At 47.9% G+C, this 19,748-nt stretch overlaps 6 protein-coding genes across 6 annotated transcripts; 2 read left to right on the forward strand and 4 right to left on the reverse strand.

Moving 5' to 3' along the window:
* The first annotated feature begins 1,301 nt into the window (after positions 1-1,301).
* On the forward strand, positions 1,302-2,189 carry FOBCDRAFT_215163 (uncharacterized protein). Its single transcript, XM_031173785.3, has 3 exons — positions 1,302-1,604; positions 1,662-1,913; positions 1,974-2,189. The coding sequence occupies exons 1-3, from the start codon at positions 1,579-1,581 to the stop codon at positions 1,987-1,989; spliced, it is 294 nt and encodes a 97-aa protein (XP_031050570.1). The 5' UTR covers positions 1,302-1,578; the 3' UTR covers positions 1,990-2,189.
* Positions 2,190-2,521: 332 nt separating this feature from the next.
* Positions 2,522-4,825, reverse strand: FOBCDRAFT_15982 (uncharacterized protein). The gene is made up of 4 exons (XM_031173786.3): positions 4,574-4,825; positions 3,803-4,489; positions 2,983-3,750; positions 2,522-2,821 (listed from the first exon to the last, which is right to left on the reverse strand). The coding sequence occupies exons 1-4, from the start codon at positions 4,631-4,633 to the stop codon at positions 2,558-2,560; spliced, it is 1,779 nt and encodes a 592-aa protein (XP_031050571.1). The 5' UTR covers positions 4,634-4,825; the 3' UTR covers positions 2,522-2,557.
* Positions 4,826-7,997: 3,172 nt separating this feature from the next.
* On the forward strand, positions 7,998-8,941 carry FOBCDRAFT_215169 (HAD-like domain-containing protein). The gene has a single exon (XM_031173791.3). It carries the CDS (start codon positions 8,154-8,156, stop codon positions 8,874-8,876), a length of 723 nt encoding a protein of 240 aa, XP_031050576.2. The 5' UTR covers positions 7,998-8,153; the 3' UTR covers positions 8,877-8,941.
* An 84-nt stretch (positions 8,942-9,025) lies between these two features.
* On the reverse strand, positions 9,026-11,927 carry FOBCDRAFT_155264 (fungal-specific transcription factor domain-containing protein). The gene is made up of 6 exons (XM_031173789.3): positions 11,641-11,927; positions 11,188-11,582; positions 11,052-11,134; positions 10,365-10,999; positions 10,144-10,314; positions 9,026-10,091 (listed from the first exon to the last, which is right to left on the reverse strand). The coding sequence occupies exons 1-6, from the start codon at positions 11,703-11,705 to the stop codon at positions 9,248-9,250; spliced, it is 2,193 nt and encodes a 730-aa protein (XP_031050574.2). The 5' UTR covers positions 11,706-11,927; the 3' UTR covers positions 9,026-9,247.
* A 545-nt stretch (positions 11,928-12,472) lies between these two features.
* Positions 12,473-17,339, reverse strand: FOBCDRAFT_215174 (armadillo-type protein). The gene is made up of 6 exons (XM_059609401.1): positions 15,984-17,339; positions 15,745-15,933; positions 14,817-15,695; positions 14,663-14,766; positions 13,605-14,611; positions 12,473-13,547 (listed from the first exon to the last, which is right to left on the reverse strand). The coding sequence occupies exons 1-6, from the start codon at positions 16,848-16,850 to the stop codon at positions 12,769-12,771; spliced, it is 3,825 nt and encodes a 1,274-aa protein (XP_059464177.1). The 5' UTR covers positions 16,851-17,339; the 3' UTR covers positions 12,473-12,768.
* Positions 17,340-17,915: 576 nt separating this feature from the next.
* Positions 17,916-19,414, reverse strand: FOBCDRAFT_215175 (uncharacterized protein). Its single transcript, XM_031173805.3, has 2 exons — positions 19,152-19,414; positions 17,916-19,100 (listed from the first exon to the last, which is right to left on the reverse strand). The coding sequence occupies exons 1-2, from the start codon at positions 19,391-19,393 to the stop codon at positions 18,116-18,118; spliced, it is 1,227 nt and encodes a 408-aa protein (XP_031050590.2). The 5' UTR covers positions 19,394-19,414; the 3' UTR covers positions 17,916-18,115.
* Positions 19,415-19,748: the final 334 nt, after the last annotated feature.

Here is a 19,748-nt window from a genome sequence, read left to right on the forward strand (position 1 = left end):
AATAGCTGACAGTCCTTCCTCATATCGTGCCTGTCTCTAGCCAAGCCAGCTGACTGATGAGGGTTGGCCACAGCACAATGAATGTCGCCGATCTATATGCTTCTATCAAGCCCTATAGCTACTGAAATATCCGTCTCCTCTCTTTGTCATCGAGAAGCTAGGCACGGGTGTGTGTATGTCATACAGAGCCGTAAAAACAATCGCTCTTCAAAATGTTGCACAGATGGTCAGCGTTGCAGTTTATTGTTACCGACTCTTGGGACAGCATCTCTCTTGCCTTGTCTACGGGATGCCTTGGGATCATCAAATCACAAAATTGTTTGGCAGATCAAGGAAACTCAGAGTGAAGTTCATGTGCTTGTACTATGGCGAGTAACCAGATGGCGAGAGGAAGCAACGGTTAGGTCAAGTATGAGGCAATGTACCCCTACAGTGCAACAAGAGTCTACATGTTTCTTTCGCATTGAATCAGTTAGAAGCTTGGTGATCAAGGTGTTAAGCCTCATGCTTTCCATAGACCTGGGATGTTACCCTGTAAAATCTGGGTCTTGATTGCATGTATGTTAACGCACAGGCTTTCAACCACTCTTGTCACCATCTGAATTCCATATGATAATATGCTCTCTCTATAAAGATAGAATAGCACGCGCTTCTCATGCGCAGTCATTCAGAGTGTCAGACAAAAACATCATGATTGCTTCTTCAAGCCTCATCACAAACCCCCGCATCACCACACCAACATAGACTGTTCTCAATTCACCACAGGGGGAAATAAGTCAGCCGCCACAAAAGCTGGACTCCCTCAGGCTGTTAACAATTAAGGTATGACAGGTGAGTCTAGGCAATCAGTGAGTGTTTGTAGGGCAAGACATTGCCCAATCCATATTTTATGTGGTTTATTTTGCACTTCATCTCATCCTTTGCACTGCCACTGCATGGATCGCATGGACGGCAGCGGCCCGGGATAGCTTCTTGGCATTCTCAGGTATAGGAACATGTTTAAGAGCACGATCTTGCACTGAATCAAAGCAGCTTGAAATGGAGAAGCACTCGTTTCCGCCTCACAGACTACCAACCGTCACTCGTTACGACAAAGGCATCAAGTGTGTCGATACGTCGTCCCCCTCCATGTTCCAGTAGCATTCCCACTAACATCAGCCAAAGTTACAGGAGGGTAGCCCCTCAGACAAGACCTGGACCCTTTTTTTCGATGCCGAACAATCCAATTGGCGATCCCCGTACCTAAGTTCCATTAACGGGTTTTCGCGAATACCTTAGTTCGAGGGCGAGCTAGTCTAGGTACTTGACTTTCCATTACTTCCATTACTCACATGCATCCCTAAAGTAGTACTCTATCCCCCATCCTTCAGCTCTTGGTCCCCTCAATTCTTTGCGCAACCCCCTTTCGGCTGCCTCTCTCTCTCTCGCGCTCTATCTCTTCTCTCCCTCTTTACCCTCTATTCTTCTTTGCATCTTCAACTGCGTTGATCGCATTCATCACTTCTCTTCTCCAGCTCAGCGCATCTTTCCTCATTATTGCCAATCGCCGTTTTCGCATTGCACGTGTCGCAATCAAACATGGCCAAACAACCTTCAGCTCTCAGGTACAGCTGCACCACCAGGCTTTCACTTCGAACACAGTATCTAATTGACTCTTACAGCCAGGTCCTTCCTCTCATCATCGTCTTCGCTCTGCTCAGCGTAGGCGGTTGGGTCGGCTACCAAGTCTACATCAGCGTCGCCAAGATGTCCGATGCTGCGTCCGAGCGTATGGGCAAGAAGAACGTTGTTTTCACAAAGGATGGTGTAAAGGTCGGCGTCAAACAAATCAAGAACGAGAACTATGTCGATGCGACGCAGAGCTGGTTCGTCAAGGCGTGGAATCTAGGCACGACATCAGATGCTAGTCAGAGGTGCGTACATCGTGGTATCTTTTCTCGTGAAAGGGGAATAGGTTCTGACAATGTCTACAGCAAGAAACAAAAGTAAACTCGATCGCCACTCCGTCACGAATTTTCTATCTTGATTCGAACATGCTAGGGGCATGGGTAGCACGCACGCACGCAGACATCCATAGGACTATTCAACGAATTTCTTTCACTGGGAAAGTTTCTTTAAACTTGATTCATATTACGCCAGATATCCGGTTGCAAAATTGCTCTATAATACAACACATTGCACTTGAAAACGTTTCTGTGATCGCAACCTTCCCAACCGTAACACCCCATGAAACTATCTATGGATATCCACTCGTCTAACTTAAGGTATCCAAAGGAGCACCGACCAAACCCCTACACTTTCGTTTCGAGTATCGGATCTGCAATTGCACAATCAAGCTTGGATTAAACAAATTCATGGTAATTTTTGAACGCCTGGTATCCAATCCAATAATGGCATGTTCAATGCCAACTTATAGACTAAAACTCGACCACGGTTATTCAGGACCAGCCATCCTCTATTTGATAGGTTATCCAGAACCTTTGTAACGTCTATATGGCATATTTGGAGATGAGACGTTTTCAAAATCCTTCAGAATTATATCTCCGGTATCCCATAATCAACTCTGAAATTGCAACAGGCCGTCAGCCACCCTCTCGTTATTTGGTAAGGACCCCCTGGCTTTACTCAGCAGCTCAGTTTTCTGTTTCTCAGCTCTCTCCTTCTGCATAGCTTCATGTTGTTGTATTGGGTTCAGAGAATATCCTGCCATAGCTGGTGCCGTCTTGGACGATAAGAGCTTTTCAAAGTTGTACGAGGCAGGGTACGGGCTAGCCATCAAGCCATCCCTGCGGATGAGCATTGACGGAACACGAACATTGAGCTGTGGAGAAGTGTCAGTTGACCCTGAAGTTAATACCAGAAAAAGCAACAAATGTGGGGATAGATCAATGCTGAAAAAGGAAAGGAAAACGAACAAAGGAGAGAAAGAAAGGCAAAACCAAGCGGAGGCAAATAGCTCCAGGGATTCAAGAGGATACTCACTTGTTTAAGCACATTGGCGTACCTAACACCAAGATGATTGCCAATAAACTCAAGTCGACCTTTGACCCATGCTCTCTGTGCATCAGTTGTATAATCCTGACCCTGGACACAAGTCAGGGGCCAAGTCAGGAAGTATCCTGGCAGACCTTTTAGGGCATCTTCCTCTCCACAGCCAAACGCGGACAGGTTAGCACGCTCAAGCAGCTCCCTGCGACTGGAAAACCAGCCTAGCTGGTAGGGTACCGAGGAAATGATATCCGTGATGGTATCAACACACGTTCTCGCGGCTGTTGCGTATTCGGGGGTTGTTCGGTAGTCGACCGGGGCGCAAACCCATGCAGCACAGCGGACAATCAGTGATGCGAGAATGATGCGAGAGCAACGCATCAAGTTCCATACGCTGACAACCCAGAGATCCTGATATGCGTCTATTCGTCCTGGGAAAACCTCAGCCATGCCGTAGTTTCCACTGGGAACATTGTCCTCCCAAGCCACAGCTTTGTAATGAAAGTACTCGGGCAACTGGTTCGCCCAGGCCACATGTTGCTGATCGAGAGTCTGACATCGACGAATAATATCCAGAAGCAGCTCAATGTTCTCGGGGCTACGGGCCAGGGACGCCATCAAGCGATTGGACTCAGCCCTGAGCTCTGCTGTACGGATGTTAAGTCGCTGACACTCGGCTCCGTACCGATTCTTGTAGCTGTCCGTAATCCACCATTCCACTCCCATAGCCGGGGGTGTGCCTGTGGTCAAAGTGTGAATGATCTAGTCGCTCGTTAGATAGCGGTCAGCTGAGGAATGAATAAAAAGGGCGTACCATTTGCGTTCTTGTGGCTACAAAAAGAGCCAGGCCTGTTTTCGTTCGCATCTGCTTCCTATCTCTCGACTTAACTAGTTGAATAGCTCCTTCAATATGAGATCCCCAAGCGAGCATTCCCAATTGCTTTGCGGTGATGTTCTCAAAAAGTCCCAAAAGCAGCACAGCTGCCAAAGTTGAGTCCTCCTTAGATAAAACGGGATCCTTCAGAGCGCTGAATGTGGCGGAAAGTGCTTTCGTATAACATCCTAAAGCTTTGTTCTCAAAATTGCAACCTGAACCGACACGGTTCCCCAGAGATGCCATCGCACATGCATCAAACGCTAGCTTGAAATGGGACGCTTGCTTTTCGCTTTTAAGGAGAGGCACAACGAATTCCATCCATCCCCGCGTGTTATCGTGAGAAGGTAGCAGAACGAAGTTCGATAGAAAGTGACATGTTGCCTGCTGGTCCACCGGAAGTTGGAGAGCCGATATAATAGACTGATCGGGTGTTGGTTTGTGAATAGCTACAGCCTGTGAAGGTTTACCCTGCTTCAACGCCGTGGCTTTCTTGCTGGCCTTGCGAGCTCTTCGTTCAGTTGCCTGCGTCTCATTGCGGAAGACAAGATCGAATTCATCTTTGTAACCAGGACATTGTCGCCTGGATTTGGCGCATTGATTACAGGTTGGCTTCGTTTCATCGCACTATGACTGTGAGCTGATGCGTCTAAAGGGCCCCAGGGAAACTCTGCTCAAGAAAAGTCATGCAGCAGTAAAATAGCAACGCACCTTGATTCTTCGGGCTCTGCACATCTGGCAACCCCTAGAGGGCTTGCCGCAGTAGACCATGATTGACCGTGTTTCTTGATGAATCCCAAGTCCGACGATCCGATCACGACGTTATGTCGAAATTCCCAGCAGGGGATATTGACAGAAGTGGAAAGAAGATGGGGGAGGATTATTGTCCAACAGCTGACTGTCCAACGGTCTCCTGGGAGGACAGAGTAAACGAGAACCGCGGGATAGGGCGTACGAAGACGCGAGGTTGCATATGGAGATGAAAGAGAGCGAGGGCCGTAGCTGGTTACTTAATGTGACAGATCCAGTATGAACAGTTCAGTCTTTTGGAAGAGTGGATGAAAGTCTAGTAGATGGTGATGCTCTGCTTCGAGATGGTCAACACCTAGGAAGTTTGAGACAACCAAACAACCAAGAGAGAGTAAGACTGCAGCTCTCAGAGATGAAGGATCAATTTAATGCAAACACTGACTAGCTGGTGGCAAAGATTCCGAGCTGTCGGTGGTTCTGGTGTTAAAGAGTTCGTCTTGGTATGTACGTGTATATGCCAGGGTATGACAGGGGACGATGATGGCGGACGGGCAAGAAAAAGCAACAAGAGGATCCAGGCAAAGAAAGAAAGAAAGAAAGAAAGAAAAAAAAGAGGCAAAGGTGTCCGAGAAGTCGTATCCGAGACGAGTGAGGACGATGGATATGTTTGCTTCGCCTTACACAGCGGGGGGCTAAACAGACGACAGCAGGTTGGCGGTGGAACGTCGACGACGAGATGGAGGGGAGGACAAGGGGGTCAACGTGATGACAAGCGATGAGACAATCCGAGTTTGCAAGCTTGGCTCAGGTTGTCAATGCGAGTGAGTGACAAACGAGGTGATAAGTGACAGATGACGATTGTACAGTACAGTACAGTAGATGCGGCCAGAGGGCGGAGGAATTGCTTTTTTAGCGACGCCGTTGGAGGAGAGAAAACATGGCAAGAAAAAGGATCCTGACAAATTGGCTGGATGCAATGCAAGGCAAGGCAATGCAATGCGACGACGCGATGCACGAGGATGGATCGTCAAGGCGCCGCTTGAACTGTCAGTAGGTAGCAAACAATATCGGTATTTGCCGTTATAAGCGTGTAAACCGAATTGCCAGGTCTGGCCAAATAAGCCCAATTGATTGAGTGTCTTGTCGATCAAAGTCAAAGTTGAGGAGAGAGGTGAGTCGCGGAGTTCTGGAGCCAAACGTTTTAGAATAGAGCGGGAAGACGGGATGCCGTCCCTGACGTGCACTTCACTTTCCCTAGGTAGGCACTGTAACTTAGTGGCCTCTGCTAATGAGTCTAAAGGGCCATGGCCAATTGAGTTATGGCGGGGACTGAGACCACGAACCCGCTTCCACTGATGTGAGATGCTCTATCTTTCCGTGTGGGCTTAAGTTGGAGGCTTGAGCGGGGCTTATTACAGGGGAAGCTTAAGAACCCTGTAGCCTGAATTGGTGGGTGGGTGAGATTCCATAGACAGACCTGACGGGAAGAGATCAAGAAAGATGAACCTCGGCATGTCATTGTAGCATTGACGCATACTCAATTGGTTCAGAACTTGTTACACTTTTAATATGAAGTGTGTGCATTAACTGACGTCCAAGATTACAGTCCAAGATGTTGAGCCGAGGTTCATGGTTAATATACTCACTACAGTTGAGGAGGGCAGTTAATCAACAGCCCGGCAAAAAGACCCAATGATAGTGATGAGCACAATGCAGAACATAGTGGAAATAGCGGGCATAAAGGTGCCTTCCTGTCACCGCTAGTGACCTGACCTTACAAACTGCCCGCCACCTGGGAGGGGAAGAACCTAACCAACATGAACTAAGAATCAAGGCCCAACATCCATTGCCAGGATCATCATGCAGATACAATCTGATCGTCTATAGAACGGTCAGATATAGTACATCATCCAATGAGACAAGACCGACGAGGGTCGGCATTTGTGACAGTCGCGCTATTCGATGGATTATTCGAATACCCTTGACGATATGCGTACCTAAACTCGACCGACGTCCTGATCACGGGACCTTTCCATTGATGCCCGTAGTCAGGGATGCTTTACGTGCTGTCAATCCTGTCATTGTTAAGCGGGCGGCACAGTCGCATCGGATGATCCTGATGATCTTGGGGTTTTTGTCAATGTCAATGTGGGATATCCTCGCTTGAATCTTGATGATCTCTAGGGTCCCTATACAACTGTGACATATATATAAGCGTTTCAGTAGCATCAACATCAAGGAACATCCTGGTTATCTGTGGCATCGATGAGATAGTGATCGATCTCCCTGGTGTACAGAACGCCACGCAAAAGCAAATACTTTCACAGTTGGTAAGGCTGGTACACAGACAGTTCTGACTCTTGAGAGCTCCAGAAAACGGACATAACATAACAATGCTTCGAGTGCCACAAATCGAACGATAGGCTCGTTGCCGCTTCTGGTAATAGCGGCTAACGTTAGCCCATGTGGAATGTCTCGGCCATCAGTGCCTCATCGCCGTTACAGGTTTCACATATCCAGCCCTTCGTGATCCATCTTCTCAAGCTGAGACATAATAGAGCTGTTATTAGACTTGGCTGAGTTGATGAGCCACCTCAAAACATGTTTTCTGCAGCGAGAAGCCGAGGCATCTCTGTTACCAAGGTCTCCCTTGTAAGGCTGCATCAACCTCAAACCAACACATTCAGCCTCCATTCCTTCACATTTGCGATGGGTGGGCCATGCGGTAATAATGAGGCTTCGTGCCTCGGTCTTAGACATAAACAGGCGTCTGCATCTGGTGATGGCCTCAATGCGCATTTCGGATCGCTGGAATTTCTGCCGTTTCAGCCCTAAAGTCTCGAAGCCTGAGTTTTCCACCGACAACTTCTTGTCAAAGCTTCACAAAACACGCCTCCCATCTCATTTGGAACAATCTCGTATTTCGCGCTTCGGGCTTCATATTTGCGCGAGCTCCGAATTGTCCCATCTCTGAAGGCCTCATAAACCATGTTCCTCGTACTGCTTGAGAGGCAGAAGCCTGTGATGCTCAAAGAAGTGCCACTGTTCGTTTACTCTTAGAATATAACGATAGGCCATTACCAGTGTATTATGCGCATATTGTTAGGGTCCTGTACCGTATATACTGGATGCACTCCAGCCATTATATCTCGGCAAGCGTTTCTTGTGTAACTCGTTAACATCTTCTTAACCATAAGTAAAGAGTTCAGGTCATGGGCTACTCCCAAGAGCTTCAATCTATCCAGATCAACTTTAACGGTTTCTGTACAAGACAATACCGGAATAAATGGATATTCCCGTCAAGCAGTCCGGGCTTCACCGGCACATCCTTCCCCACTTTCGGTGTGCCGACCGGCATCCCAATTCGGTCACCCTAGACCGGCACCGGCAAACGAGTGTATTATCTCATCAATGTCCAAGTCAACTACAGGGCGTACTCTCCCTATAAATAACCAGTAAAATACTGTCGTTTGAAGACGATAGACAAGCATCACCCAGTCATCATCATCATCATCATCAAGAAAACCCCTTCACCTTCAAAATGAGCAAGATCTCAGACTTTGGTCTCCTCTCCTTCGACGTCTACGGCACTCTCATTGACTGGGAGACTGGCGTTCTGAATGGTCTCAAGCCCCTTCTCCAGTCCAACAATGCCGAAATCTCTCGAGAAGATCTCTTGAAGACCTACCATGAGGCTGAGGTTGCTCAACAGAAAAAGACTCCTGACATGAAGTATTCTGAGCTTCTAACTACCATCCACCCTCATGTTGCAGAGCGTCTCGGCTTCTCTAAGCCCACATCTGAACAAAACAAGGCCTTTGGCGACTCAATTGGATCATGGCCTGCATTCCCTGATACTGTTGATGCTCTTCGTCGTCTCGGCAAACATTACAAGCTCGTTGTTCTGTCTAATGTCGACCGCGAGTCCTTCTCCGGCAGCAATGCAGGTCCTCTTCAGGCCATTCCCTTCGACCTGATTATCACTGCACAAGACGTTGGAAGTTACAAACCTAACCTGAACAACTTTAAGTATATGTTGCGGGAAGTGGAGGCTAAGTTTGGTATTCCCAAGGAAAAGGTGCTGCAGACTGCGCAGAGCCAGTTTCATGATCATCAGCCCGCGAAGCAGATGGGCATCAAATCAAGCTGGATTGAGAGACCTGGAGCTAGTATGGGTAACACAGAGGATCCTGTATATGATTGGAAGTTTGCCACGCTTGGGGATATGGCTGATGCGTTGGAGAAGGAAATTGCTAGCAAGTAAATGAGTCTAAACTTGATATAAACCATGTAATACAGATCATTTGTGAAAAATTATTAAACTCTTAACCTTTTCTTGTACTTGATCTGTGCACTGTTCAACTCGGAAATATTGAAGTAGTAATTTAGCAAAAGTCATTGACCCTTATCAATGTGACTCTAAGGGAGGTAGTAGCAGACTGGTGTACTGAGCCAGTCTCTAATGTCCAGCCAGAAGCCAGGATAGCTAGCGACAACCAAGCTAAATCAAATCCAAGTCTTTCTACCTGGCAATGACCTTGCTGCCGTGAGAGAACCTTGAACGATGTGATGTAGTAAAGTTGTAGTGTATATACTAAATGAAAATCAATATCGTAAGTCGTAAGTCATGTATCATTAAGCCACCGGCTGCTCAAACCCATGATCAAACCAATCTCCCAAATCTGGCAAAGAAATCACTTCCGTACGCGCAGGCAGAGAGCAACCAGACTTGTAACCTCCCGCCATGCCAGAACATTGATACGTAAGCGAAGGCCCTCCAAAGACGTCCAGCATAGAGTTTTCCTGTCGAGGCAGCTGCAGAGATTCTCCAGGAACAATCTGCTGCATGGCAACCCAATTTCGAAACTGGAGATATCCATCTTCGTCGAGCTTCCCAGTACTGTCTCGTCTCTTTGCGTGGTTCAGCCTGTCGAAAGCAATCTCTAGCCCTTCTACTGTACGTTTTTCACCGCTTGTCGAAAAGACACCTGTTGATATTTCTCGCAGTAATTCCATCCCTTTCTTGCAGGCATCCTTGCAACTGCTGCTCCTGTCAGAGACACATTTTGCTACCAAAGCGAGAACAGCAGCGCAGCAGGAACTGAACTCAGTGTAAGATGATTTTGAAAGACTGCTCTCATCGTGCAAAGTCTGACAGAGATGAATAGTAGTAACAGCACTGTTGATACAGTCGTTGACTAGTTCGCTTCTTAGTTTCGTCCACTCTGCAGTCGGTGTGTCCTTGGTGTTGATATTCAGCTCGTCCAGGATAAACGATCGACCAATCAGGATATGAACCAGGTTGTACGTTAAGAATAGGTGTATGTTAGATCGGAATAGTGGTTTGCCAGGCGTCAGGTCTCGACAAAAGGTATCCTCGGAGAGACTTTGCCAGTAACTGCGAAGCCTCTCCTTGAGCTGGACAATGTTTTGAAATGCTTTGACTTTCTGTCCTTTATCTTTGCTCTTTAAAGCCAGACTATCTCTTATTAGTCACTAAATTTCAAACAGGAATAGTTAACATCACTTACATTCCATCTCGAGCATCCTCCATGAAGATAGTTAGCTTGAGCATGGCCATGTTATTTTGAAAAGTGTTGATCCTTTCCTTGGGTTGCACTTCTTCCAAATCAATTGGTAGATTAGCATCAATATCTAGTCTCGAAATAGAGACAGGTCGTCCGTGTAAGATGCAAATTCGGCTTTGCTATGTTAGATATTGTAAAGGGGCTCGTATAGGGTCTGAACATACCGTTCGAGAGCATAAGCAGTCCACCAAACTCTTTTCCGCAGCTCAACTTCTCGGGGAGATAAATCTCGGATAGTCTTTTGATGAAGATTGAATTGTGTTGCCACCTTGATAGCAATTCCGAAATAGGTACAAGACAAGCCAGCTGGGTCAATAGGAAGGACATATATGCCGAAAAGGAGAAAGGCCTGCACGCTTTCGATGGAGCCCATACCTAGAATATCAGAGATCAAGTTTGTGGCCTTTCGGTAAAATGTCGATGCAATAGTATCATCCATGATCTGACAGATATCGTGGGCATCTCTCATGAGCTCTCGATTCGAGCCCCTAACTGAAGACTGACAAAGATGCGAGAATTGTGTTCCGAGTGCAAAGACCATCAGCGCGACAGAGACCCAAGGGGCATCTTCACTGTCCACGCGTGTAGGACAAGAGTAGAACTGGTCGAGGCGTTGTCGGAGTGTCTCCTCGTCGATATAGAAATAGTTTGTTTGGGCAATCTCAAAGAATACTCGTAAGAGGATCAGTGCAGAGGGAGCAGGTGGGAATAAAGACACAGCTTCAAGCACTGCTGCATCTCGAGATAGAAGCTGAGAAGTATTTGCTTTGTCGCTGACTGCTGTGTCTGTTCCCGAGTCCTGAATGTGTTGTTGTTAGACACTGTTTGACCTGTGGGACGGGACATCCTACCTCAAACTCAAAATCGGTCAGCTCATCTTTGACCTTTTCCTGTACACGACGAGAAAACTCGTGATGAGAGAACTCTACGTTTGCTGAAACCAAGTTAGCTCTGGCTATACACCGCTCGAAGCAGAACAATACCTACCGGTTGATGCCGTACCTACACTCGCGCAATCCCTCCCATCACAACTCACATCATCATTCTCAACCTCAACCACATCTACCAAATGTTCCTCTTCATTACGTAGAGGCGAAAGATCTGCGATGACGTTCTCAAGCTTCTCCTTGCTGAACTCTTCGAGCCCTGTGTAATGTCTCACGATATGCTCTAGCGCCTGGATACGTTCCGCCTCAAAGTACACAGAGACATCCTCAGACGTTACTTCCACCGCAGATGCTTTGATTGCTTGTGCTGCCGTACGAGAAACTCGGCTTCTTCTGAACCTATCGCTGAACTGACAAGGCCTGCCAAAGTATCTGCATCTGTCGCAGGGCATGGAGCCGATACATTTCTCCTTGAGTCGGCGACAATCATCGCATCTACGTAGAACCAATCAGTTCGCATCTTTGGCTTGAAAGAACAGAAAGTAACACTCACGCTCTTGTCGTTCTTCTCTGTGTCTTCCGGATAGGAGTCGTTGGACGGTACTCTATTGTATCCATATTCACTCAATCAGCGGTATCAATTACGATAGAGCCAAATGGAAAAAACGAGCATCAATCCAGTCGCAGAAATCTCTAGAGAAATCGTGGGAAGTTCCTGATTTTATGCCGGAACTTGATGTCCAAGAATGCACCGGCTTAAGCTACGCAAGCTACGGCCCGGTTCCGGAGAATGAACCGGCGCCGGCGACGGCCTCAAAACAGTACTATCTTCATTTAAAGAGAGGAGAGGCACGTGAAAGTGATGAAAACGCAAACCAGCTTTTCCTCCTCGTTTTGCCACTTCAAAGTCAGCTCATTAATCTCCGGATCCTGTACGTCCCCCAAGTAAGACACTGCCACCGCCGGTTATAAACCCACAAGCCTCATACGCAAGGATGCCACCCTCTTCTCCAATCTAACGCGTGATTGACCTTGCAGCTTTATCGGATGCTTTCCCCGGTGAACCCCCATTGAAGTTTATCTCTCCAGAAAACAGCCGACGTCATACAAAAGTCGGTCTCTTGTTTGAAAGGGGGAAACATGTGCCGGGCTGGCTTTCAAGTCCCGGGCCGGCCCTGACACTACCGAGCCCTCTATAGTACTCACCGGTTTCCGGATTCATCGCTGAGCTATAAGAAATGTTTCGCAATGGACTGATTATTGCTGATTGTGGCTGTATATGCAATGTCATTGCGCATTATATGCAGCCGGCCTCATAAGTTGCAGACGGAGCCAATGCAACATGGCATGATTATGCGTCAACCTCAATATGCAAGTCAAATAACTTCAAGTAAAACATGTCAATTCTCATACTAGCCTGACCCATGCTCGCTCTAATACTCCTGATGATTCATTCCAATTCCTCAGTCCGACCCTGTCTATTGTTCCCCCTTGACCGCCCATCTCTATTATACCGCCCAGAGACTCGACGATGAGGGCCCTTGGCCTGGACTTGCAACTTCCACCCATTTTTCTTTTTCGCTAGCGGGTCTAACTCTGGTACTATCCGCTCTCATGATATAAGGTTGATTTCTAAAGGTATTGCTGCCTCTGAGGCAATGGTCTCTCCCTCATGGAATCTCTAACCCTCAAATAGATTCGAGACCCCCTCCAGTGCATCTGGTGTAGCCCGACGAGCCACATTCATACCTGATCGCGTCGAATCCTGTCCTGACTGCTGGTCGCTCATGAATTGCTGCGCCATCTTGCTTCGGTTCGTTCTCTTGCGACTGGAACCACCAAATCCACTGCTCTTGGGGAGTTTACCCATCTCGGACACACTTACACCCTTGAGATCCTTAAGCAGATCCAAAACCAGAGCTCGCTGCTGGCGAGTATGCGCACCAGGCTTGGCCATGTACGTCGACAGCCGGTCCAGATCCGCCATGTTCACATTGGGTAGTGAGAGAAGTACGTCCCTAGGTGACGACGTGATGGGGCTATAGTAGACAACAATTGTTGCAATCAGCGCGGCCAAGTCCTTCTGTAGTTCCACAAAGTAAGGCTCATGAAACGATGTGATGCAGGCTTTTAGCACATCGAGCGAGATATATTCCCGAATAGCCGAAGATATTGCTGGCGGAATAGGAAACCTATCTGTCGCAAGATGTGCTTCCATTGGGCTTTGTAGCACAGACTTGGGCAACTGGCCATCCACAAGATGAAACTCAGGAACCAACGATATGAACAATCGCAGAATCATGGTACAGCACCTGCTGTCACGCACTCGAATACCGTGGGTGCAGAAGACAAGCAAAGGCTCTACAACCTCCTGATGGGTGAGACAGAACCTCCTAAGGCTAGGGTAGTCCTTCTCTTGATCAACTCCCGAACTGCTGTCTCCATTCTGAATCGGCCCATCTAAGGAGACTGTTAGTTCATTTGCTCTTGACAAACCCGGAACCTCCTGGAACTTACTAGGTTTGGTGGGATCGAGGAAGTCGGCCACCATCAATACCGCCGTGTAGGTCACTTGTCGAAGAATACTCTCCGCTTTCATCTCTTCCTTGAGACCAGCCTCGCCATCTGCAGCCACCTCCTGCTGGCGCTGCATCTTTTCCCATTCCCCGTTAATCTTGGCATCCATCTGTTGGAAGCATGCCGCCAGCAGCTGCGGAAGAAAATGCTCTCGGCAGTCAACAGGGCAATCATCAACAAGATATCTAACCAGATTCAGCAAATTACTCTGCTGATGTGTAGACAACCAAACTGAGTCTGAGAATAGGGCCTTGGAGAGAGGCGCAGAGAGTCCCTCGAACCCGTAAAACTGCCGTTCCAAGCGACTCATGCAATAAATGATAGCATAGGCAGTTTCGCGAACAAATCGAATCGATCCCCGGATAGTTGAGGCGAGACCTTCCATCGTGTTCTTCTTGTCCATGACGCGAGCATAGAAATCGTCTTTGCTGCCCTCGGAAATCCCGGCTTGCCAAAACCGATCGCTTAGAATTCGGTGAACAGTCGACAATGCTTCGCCTGGTAGTCCGACCCAATTGTCAGGTTTGTGCGACGCATGCGCATAAGTCAGGAACTTGAGCAGATCGGCCAAGATTTCTGGGAATCCGTCTTGCCAGAGAGCGTACGAGGCCTTGAAAGCATCTGACGACTTATCAAGTCTCTCGACTGAGAAGGCCAGAAAGCTCTTGGTCGAACGAAGCGGAAGAAGCTTAAGTCGTTCCTCGAGCTCGTTCTGAAGAGCAAGTCCTTCAGCGTCGAGTTCCTGCGAGCCCCAATCCGCGATCTCATGTGCTCGGCGGTTGGCCATGTAGTTTTGAGCCTTGTCTAGTCCCAATAACTCACAGAAGCTAGCGTACGACTCCAGAGAGTTGCGCACGGTCTCGGTCTGCCATTGGGCCTTTACAGGATCGATAAATTCACGCAGCTTCTGAATCTTGGCCTGAGCATCCACACTGGTGGCTCGGTGTCTGTGAAGTGGTTAGCGAGCTATTGCTGTGTATCGTCATTCGTATACTGACATAATGATGAAGAGAAAGCTTTTGTAGGCAATGGAGCGCTTCTCATCAAGCGATCCAGACGACATCATTTCATTGACTTTGCTCTCTATTTGGTCATACACACCCTGCGAAGTAATTAGATCGGGCCTCAAGACCAAAGTTCAAATCAACTTACCAGCAGATGATCTGGCATCTCTGACGCCAATCGCTGCAACTCAATCATACTTTCACCCTGCAGGTCTTTAATAGCGTCGTTGAAAGCACGGTATTCTGGCTGGAGAGCTGGCCAGGTCATTAAAATATGTTCCAACACCTTCAACATGAATGTAGCGTTCTTATTGAGCGCGGTAGTAGAGAAGTAGACAAGCAGCTGAAGGGTTCGCTTCCGAATCATGGGATCCTCAAAGCTCATTTCGAGCAGCTTGTTACACCATGACTCCAAATTGGCTTCAATTTCTGGTCCCTGTTGTTGATGCTCTTGGGGCCGGTGCTTGCGCCATTTGGAGTACCCCTTTAGTGTGGCCTCAATGACTGTGAATTGGGCATCGACGCGCAGGACCGGCATGGAGTGCTTGAAATAGTTTTGCTTGTCTAAGGGAGGCTGGCCGTCATATAGATGCTGTAAAAGATCTTCTGTGCGGCCGAGAATGTGTTGAATCGCGTCAACTAACTTCAACTGGACAACAGCCTCAATGATCTGAGAGCTATATCGGCGATAGTTGCCCAAGAAAGCGTGTCGTTCAGGGACCGTATCTGTATCCTCCATGAGGTAGAGTAATGTCGCGTCTTGAGTATCCTCTGGGAGATTCTCGAATCGAACCAATCTCGAACTGCATGTCTCCAGCAGGGGTGGGATGAAGGCGGAAACAAGCTCGGTTGGGCCAATCAAGCGGTTACTGAGGAGCCGCGTCCATGTGACAAGTACAGGAATAGAGACCATCAGGCTCTGATGCTGCACAACTTGTACTAGGAGCGCCAGGAAGTCTTCCTTGGCGGTGTCAGCAGGCAATTTTGCAAACTTCCTGTCAAAGTAGTCCCCGAGGCAAGACAACATCTGCGCAACAAGTTAGTATGGCTCTGAAACTATGCGCCATTCGAGATACCTCTGATAGCTTCTTCAGTGTCTGGTATTTGTCTTCGTCAACGTCCTCAGGGTCAACTGCAGACCACTCGAAAAGTTGCTTGCATAGTTGTATTGACCCGATTCTGAACATGGGGCCAACCAGATCCCGAAATTCCTCGTCGTTGAAATTAGTTCTGCAATACAGAGCATGGAGACCTTCTAATGCAGCCTATGTTTTGGTCAGCGCAAGTCATTCGTTGACTATTCGAAATAAGCTACCTTTTGAATGGTGACTTGTGACGAAGCTAGCCCAGCACACATAACTTCAACGCAGCGAGCCGAGGATATAGCCTTTGGGATTGCCCAAGGCATGAGTGATAAGAACACAGACAGGCCCTTGTGTATGCACATCTTGACATCCTCGTTGTCCTTGGGTGCCTGGTTCAAACAGTAATCCAGAAACTGGGACAAACGGCTTAGCCAACCATCATCGCCATATCGCACTGGAGGACCAGGCTGACGGTTAGGGAAGGCCTCCACTAACACCGCGGTTGGAGTGAAGATCTCAACACAAGCCTTACTCAACACGCCTTCCCGCATGGCGACAACTGAGTCGTCCCCAGTGAAGACTTCATCAGAGAGATTCTCGAGGACAAACATTACGAGTTCCTTGTGCACTGGGGAATCGGCAATATCCCATAGTTGATAAAGCATAGAGTCCATGTCCATCCATTCAGCGCCCCAGCATCTCTTGGCGACCTCAACCCAGAGCTGGGCGGTCTTATTTCTGATATAAGCTGGATCCTCCTTCGCGATGGCTTGGCCAAGGCTTAATACCCATTGTCGCAGGGCATCCGTCTGTTCTAGGGTGTACGTTGACCATCGGTACCGGATCGCATGCTCTAGCAGAGAGAGGGCGTAGTGTCGAACAACGGGGGATTGAGCCTTGTCGGAGGCGAGGTTATAGCCTTGCATAGGGGCTTCGTCGAATCCCTTGACCTCCTCGAGGAAATCCTGGGCTTGCCTACGGGCATCGTTGGACGAGTACGGGCTATGGACGACCTCAAGCGCCTGGTGGATTTTGGTGAGCACTTGAGATTCACCACCAGCGCCAGCCGAGGGCATTGAGCTCCCGTTGGCTGCCATGTTGGTACTTTCGTCTGGCGGATCAATACGCGAGCGATGGATGGCTGGCGAATGTAGGGTTCACGGAAAAGCAGAGCAGAGCAGAGCACGGGAGCGAAAGCGCTTGTTCTACGCAAGCCTTGTAACGGAGATCTGGTCACGGAGAAATATCTAGGCCAGAGCCATGGAGATAGGCAGAAAAGGGCGGATCGTCGTTGTCTGCTGTTTGGGGTTCACGGTTCGAGGGTTTCGTTTGCGACGGCGGGAGCAAGATGAAGCAGATAGCGAAGCAAGCAAGCGAAGAGCCGGAAGTGACTGGGGGGAGATGGTTAGATGCAAATAAGCAAAGCAAATTATTTTTCCAACAAAGGCGGTGAAGAAGAAGATAACCCGAGAAGAAAAGATTGGTCACAGTATCAAGTTACTTTGGAGATGGTGAGAGTGAAAGCCAAAGTGAAAGTGGTGAGAGGGAAGTTAAGTGTTGGGCTAAAATTCAGAGCTCTCAGGCTGAAGAGAGCCGAGAATGATCAGTGAGCGAGCCTAGACCAGCTAACATAGTACAGCCAGCCATTGGCGGCGGGGCAGCCCCATTTGAAACAATTCACCTTGCACACCTCATGCATGAATTTAGAACTGACAAAGAACTATTAGGGCGATAAAGTGAGAGCTGAATCAGAAAAAGAAAATACAGCCATAAAATCTCAATGGTTCCCTCCGTACAGTCTTGGGTTCAGGCTTCCCTGGAGCATCACAAAGAGAGCATCAGTATGTGGCTCCGATGGACAACTGTCAACTTATTTCTTACCGTCCAATGTATCAAGCTCCTCATGCATGTCCACGGTGACACTTACAGCTGGCCCCAGTCGTTGTTGGGGTCCTTTGTTTCTATGTGGTTTAACCTCCTGTCTGACAGGGGCCCGGCCATTAACCATGCTGCAAGGCTGAAAAGGAGATCGATAGGCTTTGATTCTAGCTCACGTCACTCCTATAGAGGGGTTCAAGATCATCATGCCACTACCCAATTTCGTCTATTTGCTTTAGTTGCTGTTATAAGTATCGTACATTTCTTGACCCGAGATTTGAGCCGTTGAAACATGATTATCCAAGGCAGAAGTGTACTGACTGTACTGATAAGTGTATTGAGTCGCAGAATATCGCCTACTCAGCCAAAGAAACCCATGAGTTTATTTTGTAGACTGGTCTGAACTGGTGCTGTTTCAAAAGTGATGAGATTGAGCTATACATAATTTGGTGGCATGAAACTGCGTGCACTCTTACTCTGAGTCCTATTTGTTGGCTGGCGCATACTGCCAGAGACAGAGCAGCTTATCATAGAAGCTAGTCGATACACACCGCACAACATCAGAAGGCTCATTATGCCGAATAAAGTCACTTCCATAGTTCATGCTCTTGTGTTCTTCAAACCTCGCCAGAATCTCACAACTCCAGTCCTTGTCATTCTTGACCTCCAGATCCAAAAGTCTTGCGCCTGCATGCATGCATGAAGCGAGGATCCTCACTTTTATAACCCCTTTAGAATCTTGTATTTTGACCAGATCCAGTCGCCAGACACCTCCTCCTAGGTTTTGCTCAAGCACTAGCTCGACCTTTTTCATGCCATATGATTCGTGCAGGTCGTGTATAACGAAAACACGTAGATGGTCGTCATAGCTGCCTGTCACAACTACTCTGCCTGAATTCTTTGTGAGTGGGAAGAGTGGCAGAATTGCTGTGACCCCTGCATCATGTGCCCCCTTGATAGTTGCGGGCGAATATGGCTCTTCGCACGGGGAATCAGGCTCACTTGAATTCCAAATGCAGGACGTGTAGCGAAGCATGGAGTCATCTCCACCGCAATAAGCTGCGACTTGGGCCTTATCCTTAGTTGACTCTGGTGTTGCGGGTGAGAATGCAATGCACCAGGCCTCGAGGGAATTGGCAATACTGAGATTAGCGTAGTTCTGAGTGATGCGGTACTCTTCGTCCAAATGTAGTATTCGAGCAGAGCCTGTCGAAGTTGTGAGACCAATCAGATCTGGGACCTCAGGATGCCAGTTGCATTGCAGGAACAAGATATCTTCTGGAATATCGTCACATCTGCTTGTTGCTATATGCTGTAAAGGAGCTGAGGGATTTGCCTTCGGGTCAAGCTTGAACACAGCCAGTGTCCCAGTGCTAGATACTACAGCCATAATATCCTCTCTGCCTTTCTGAGGGTGGAATCGGAGGTCTAGAATAGCTGAAGGCTGCGAAACTGTCTGAACTAGATGACTATGATCATACGCGTCAGCTACCAATCAGGCCCCAGGAAAATGAACTTACAAGTCGTCACCAACGACATTGAAGACTAGTAAACTCCCATTGCGGCTTTGTGGTGTCTTAGTCGCGGTTGCAGTATCAGTGTCATCGTTGTTGTCTGTCTCTTTTTGGGCATCACCATTTCTTTCGAGGTTGTAAGTTCCCACCACGAACAAGTTAGGATGCAGATTACAGAACTGGATACAACTAGGAGGTAGATCTAAGGTTAAGGAAACCTTTGACGAAACGATTTTGGAATCATCCATGGGTAATATTGGATATTGAAGTGATATGCAGGATTTGACAAAGGCCAAAGCAAGCAATCAACAGAAAGCAAACGGAGTTCAAATGGTGGGGTCCGCTTCTTTAGTTGTTATCCATTTGTAGGGTGAGACTTGAGAAGTGCGATGATCGCCATAATTCACAGTTGGCATCTCAAATACCAAAGAATTCTGCGAAGCACCCAGATATTTAACTACCAGAGGCTTTACATACAGTGGTTGACTATTTCCATGATCAACTTGAGGCGTAATCTACGTTGCAGGGTATAAGTTACAGGCCTCAAAGCTTAACTGCCGGACTAGCGCTATCAACGCGAACTTGCTTCTGCGACTCCATCCC

This window comes from Fusarium oxysporum, chromosome II (genome assembly GCF_013085055.1).
Source record: "Fusarium oxysporum Fo47 chromosome II, complete sequence".
In the NCBI taxonomy this organism is placed as follows: Eukaryota; Fungi; Ascomycota; class Sordariomycetes; order Hypocreales; family Nectriaceae; genus Fusarium; species Fusarium oxysporum.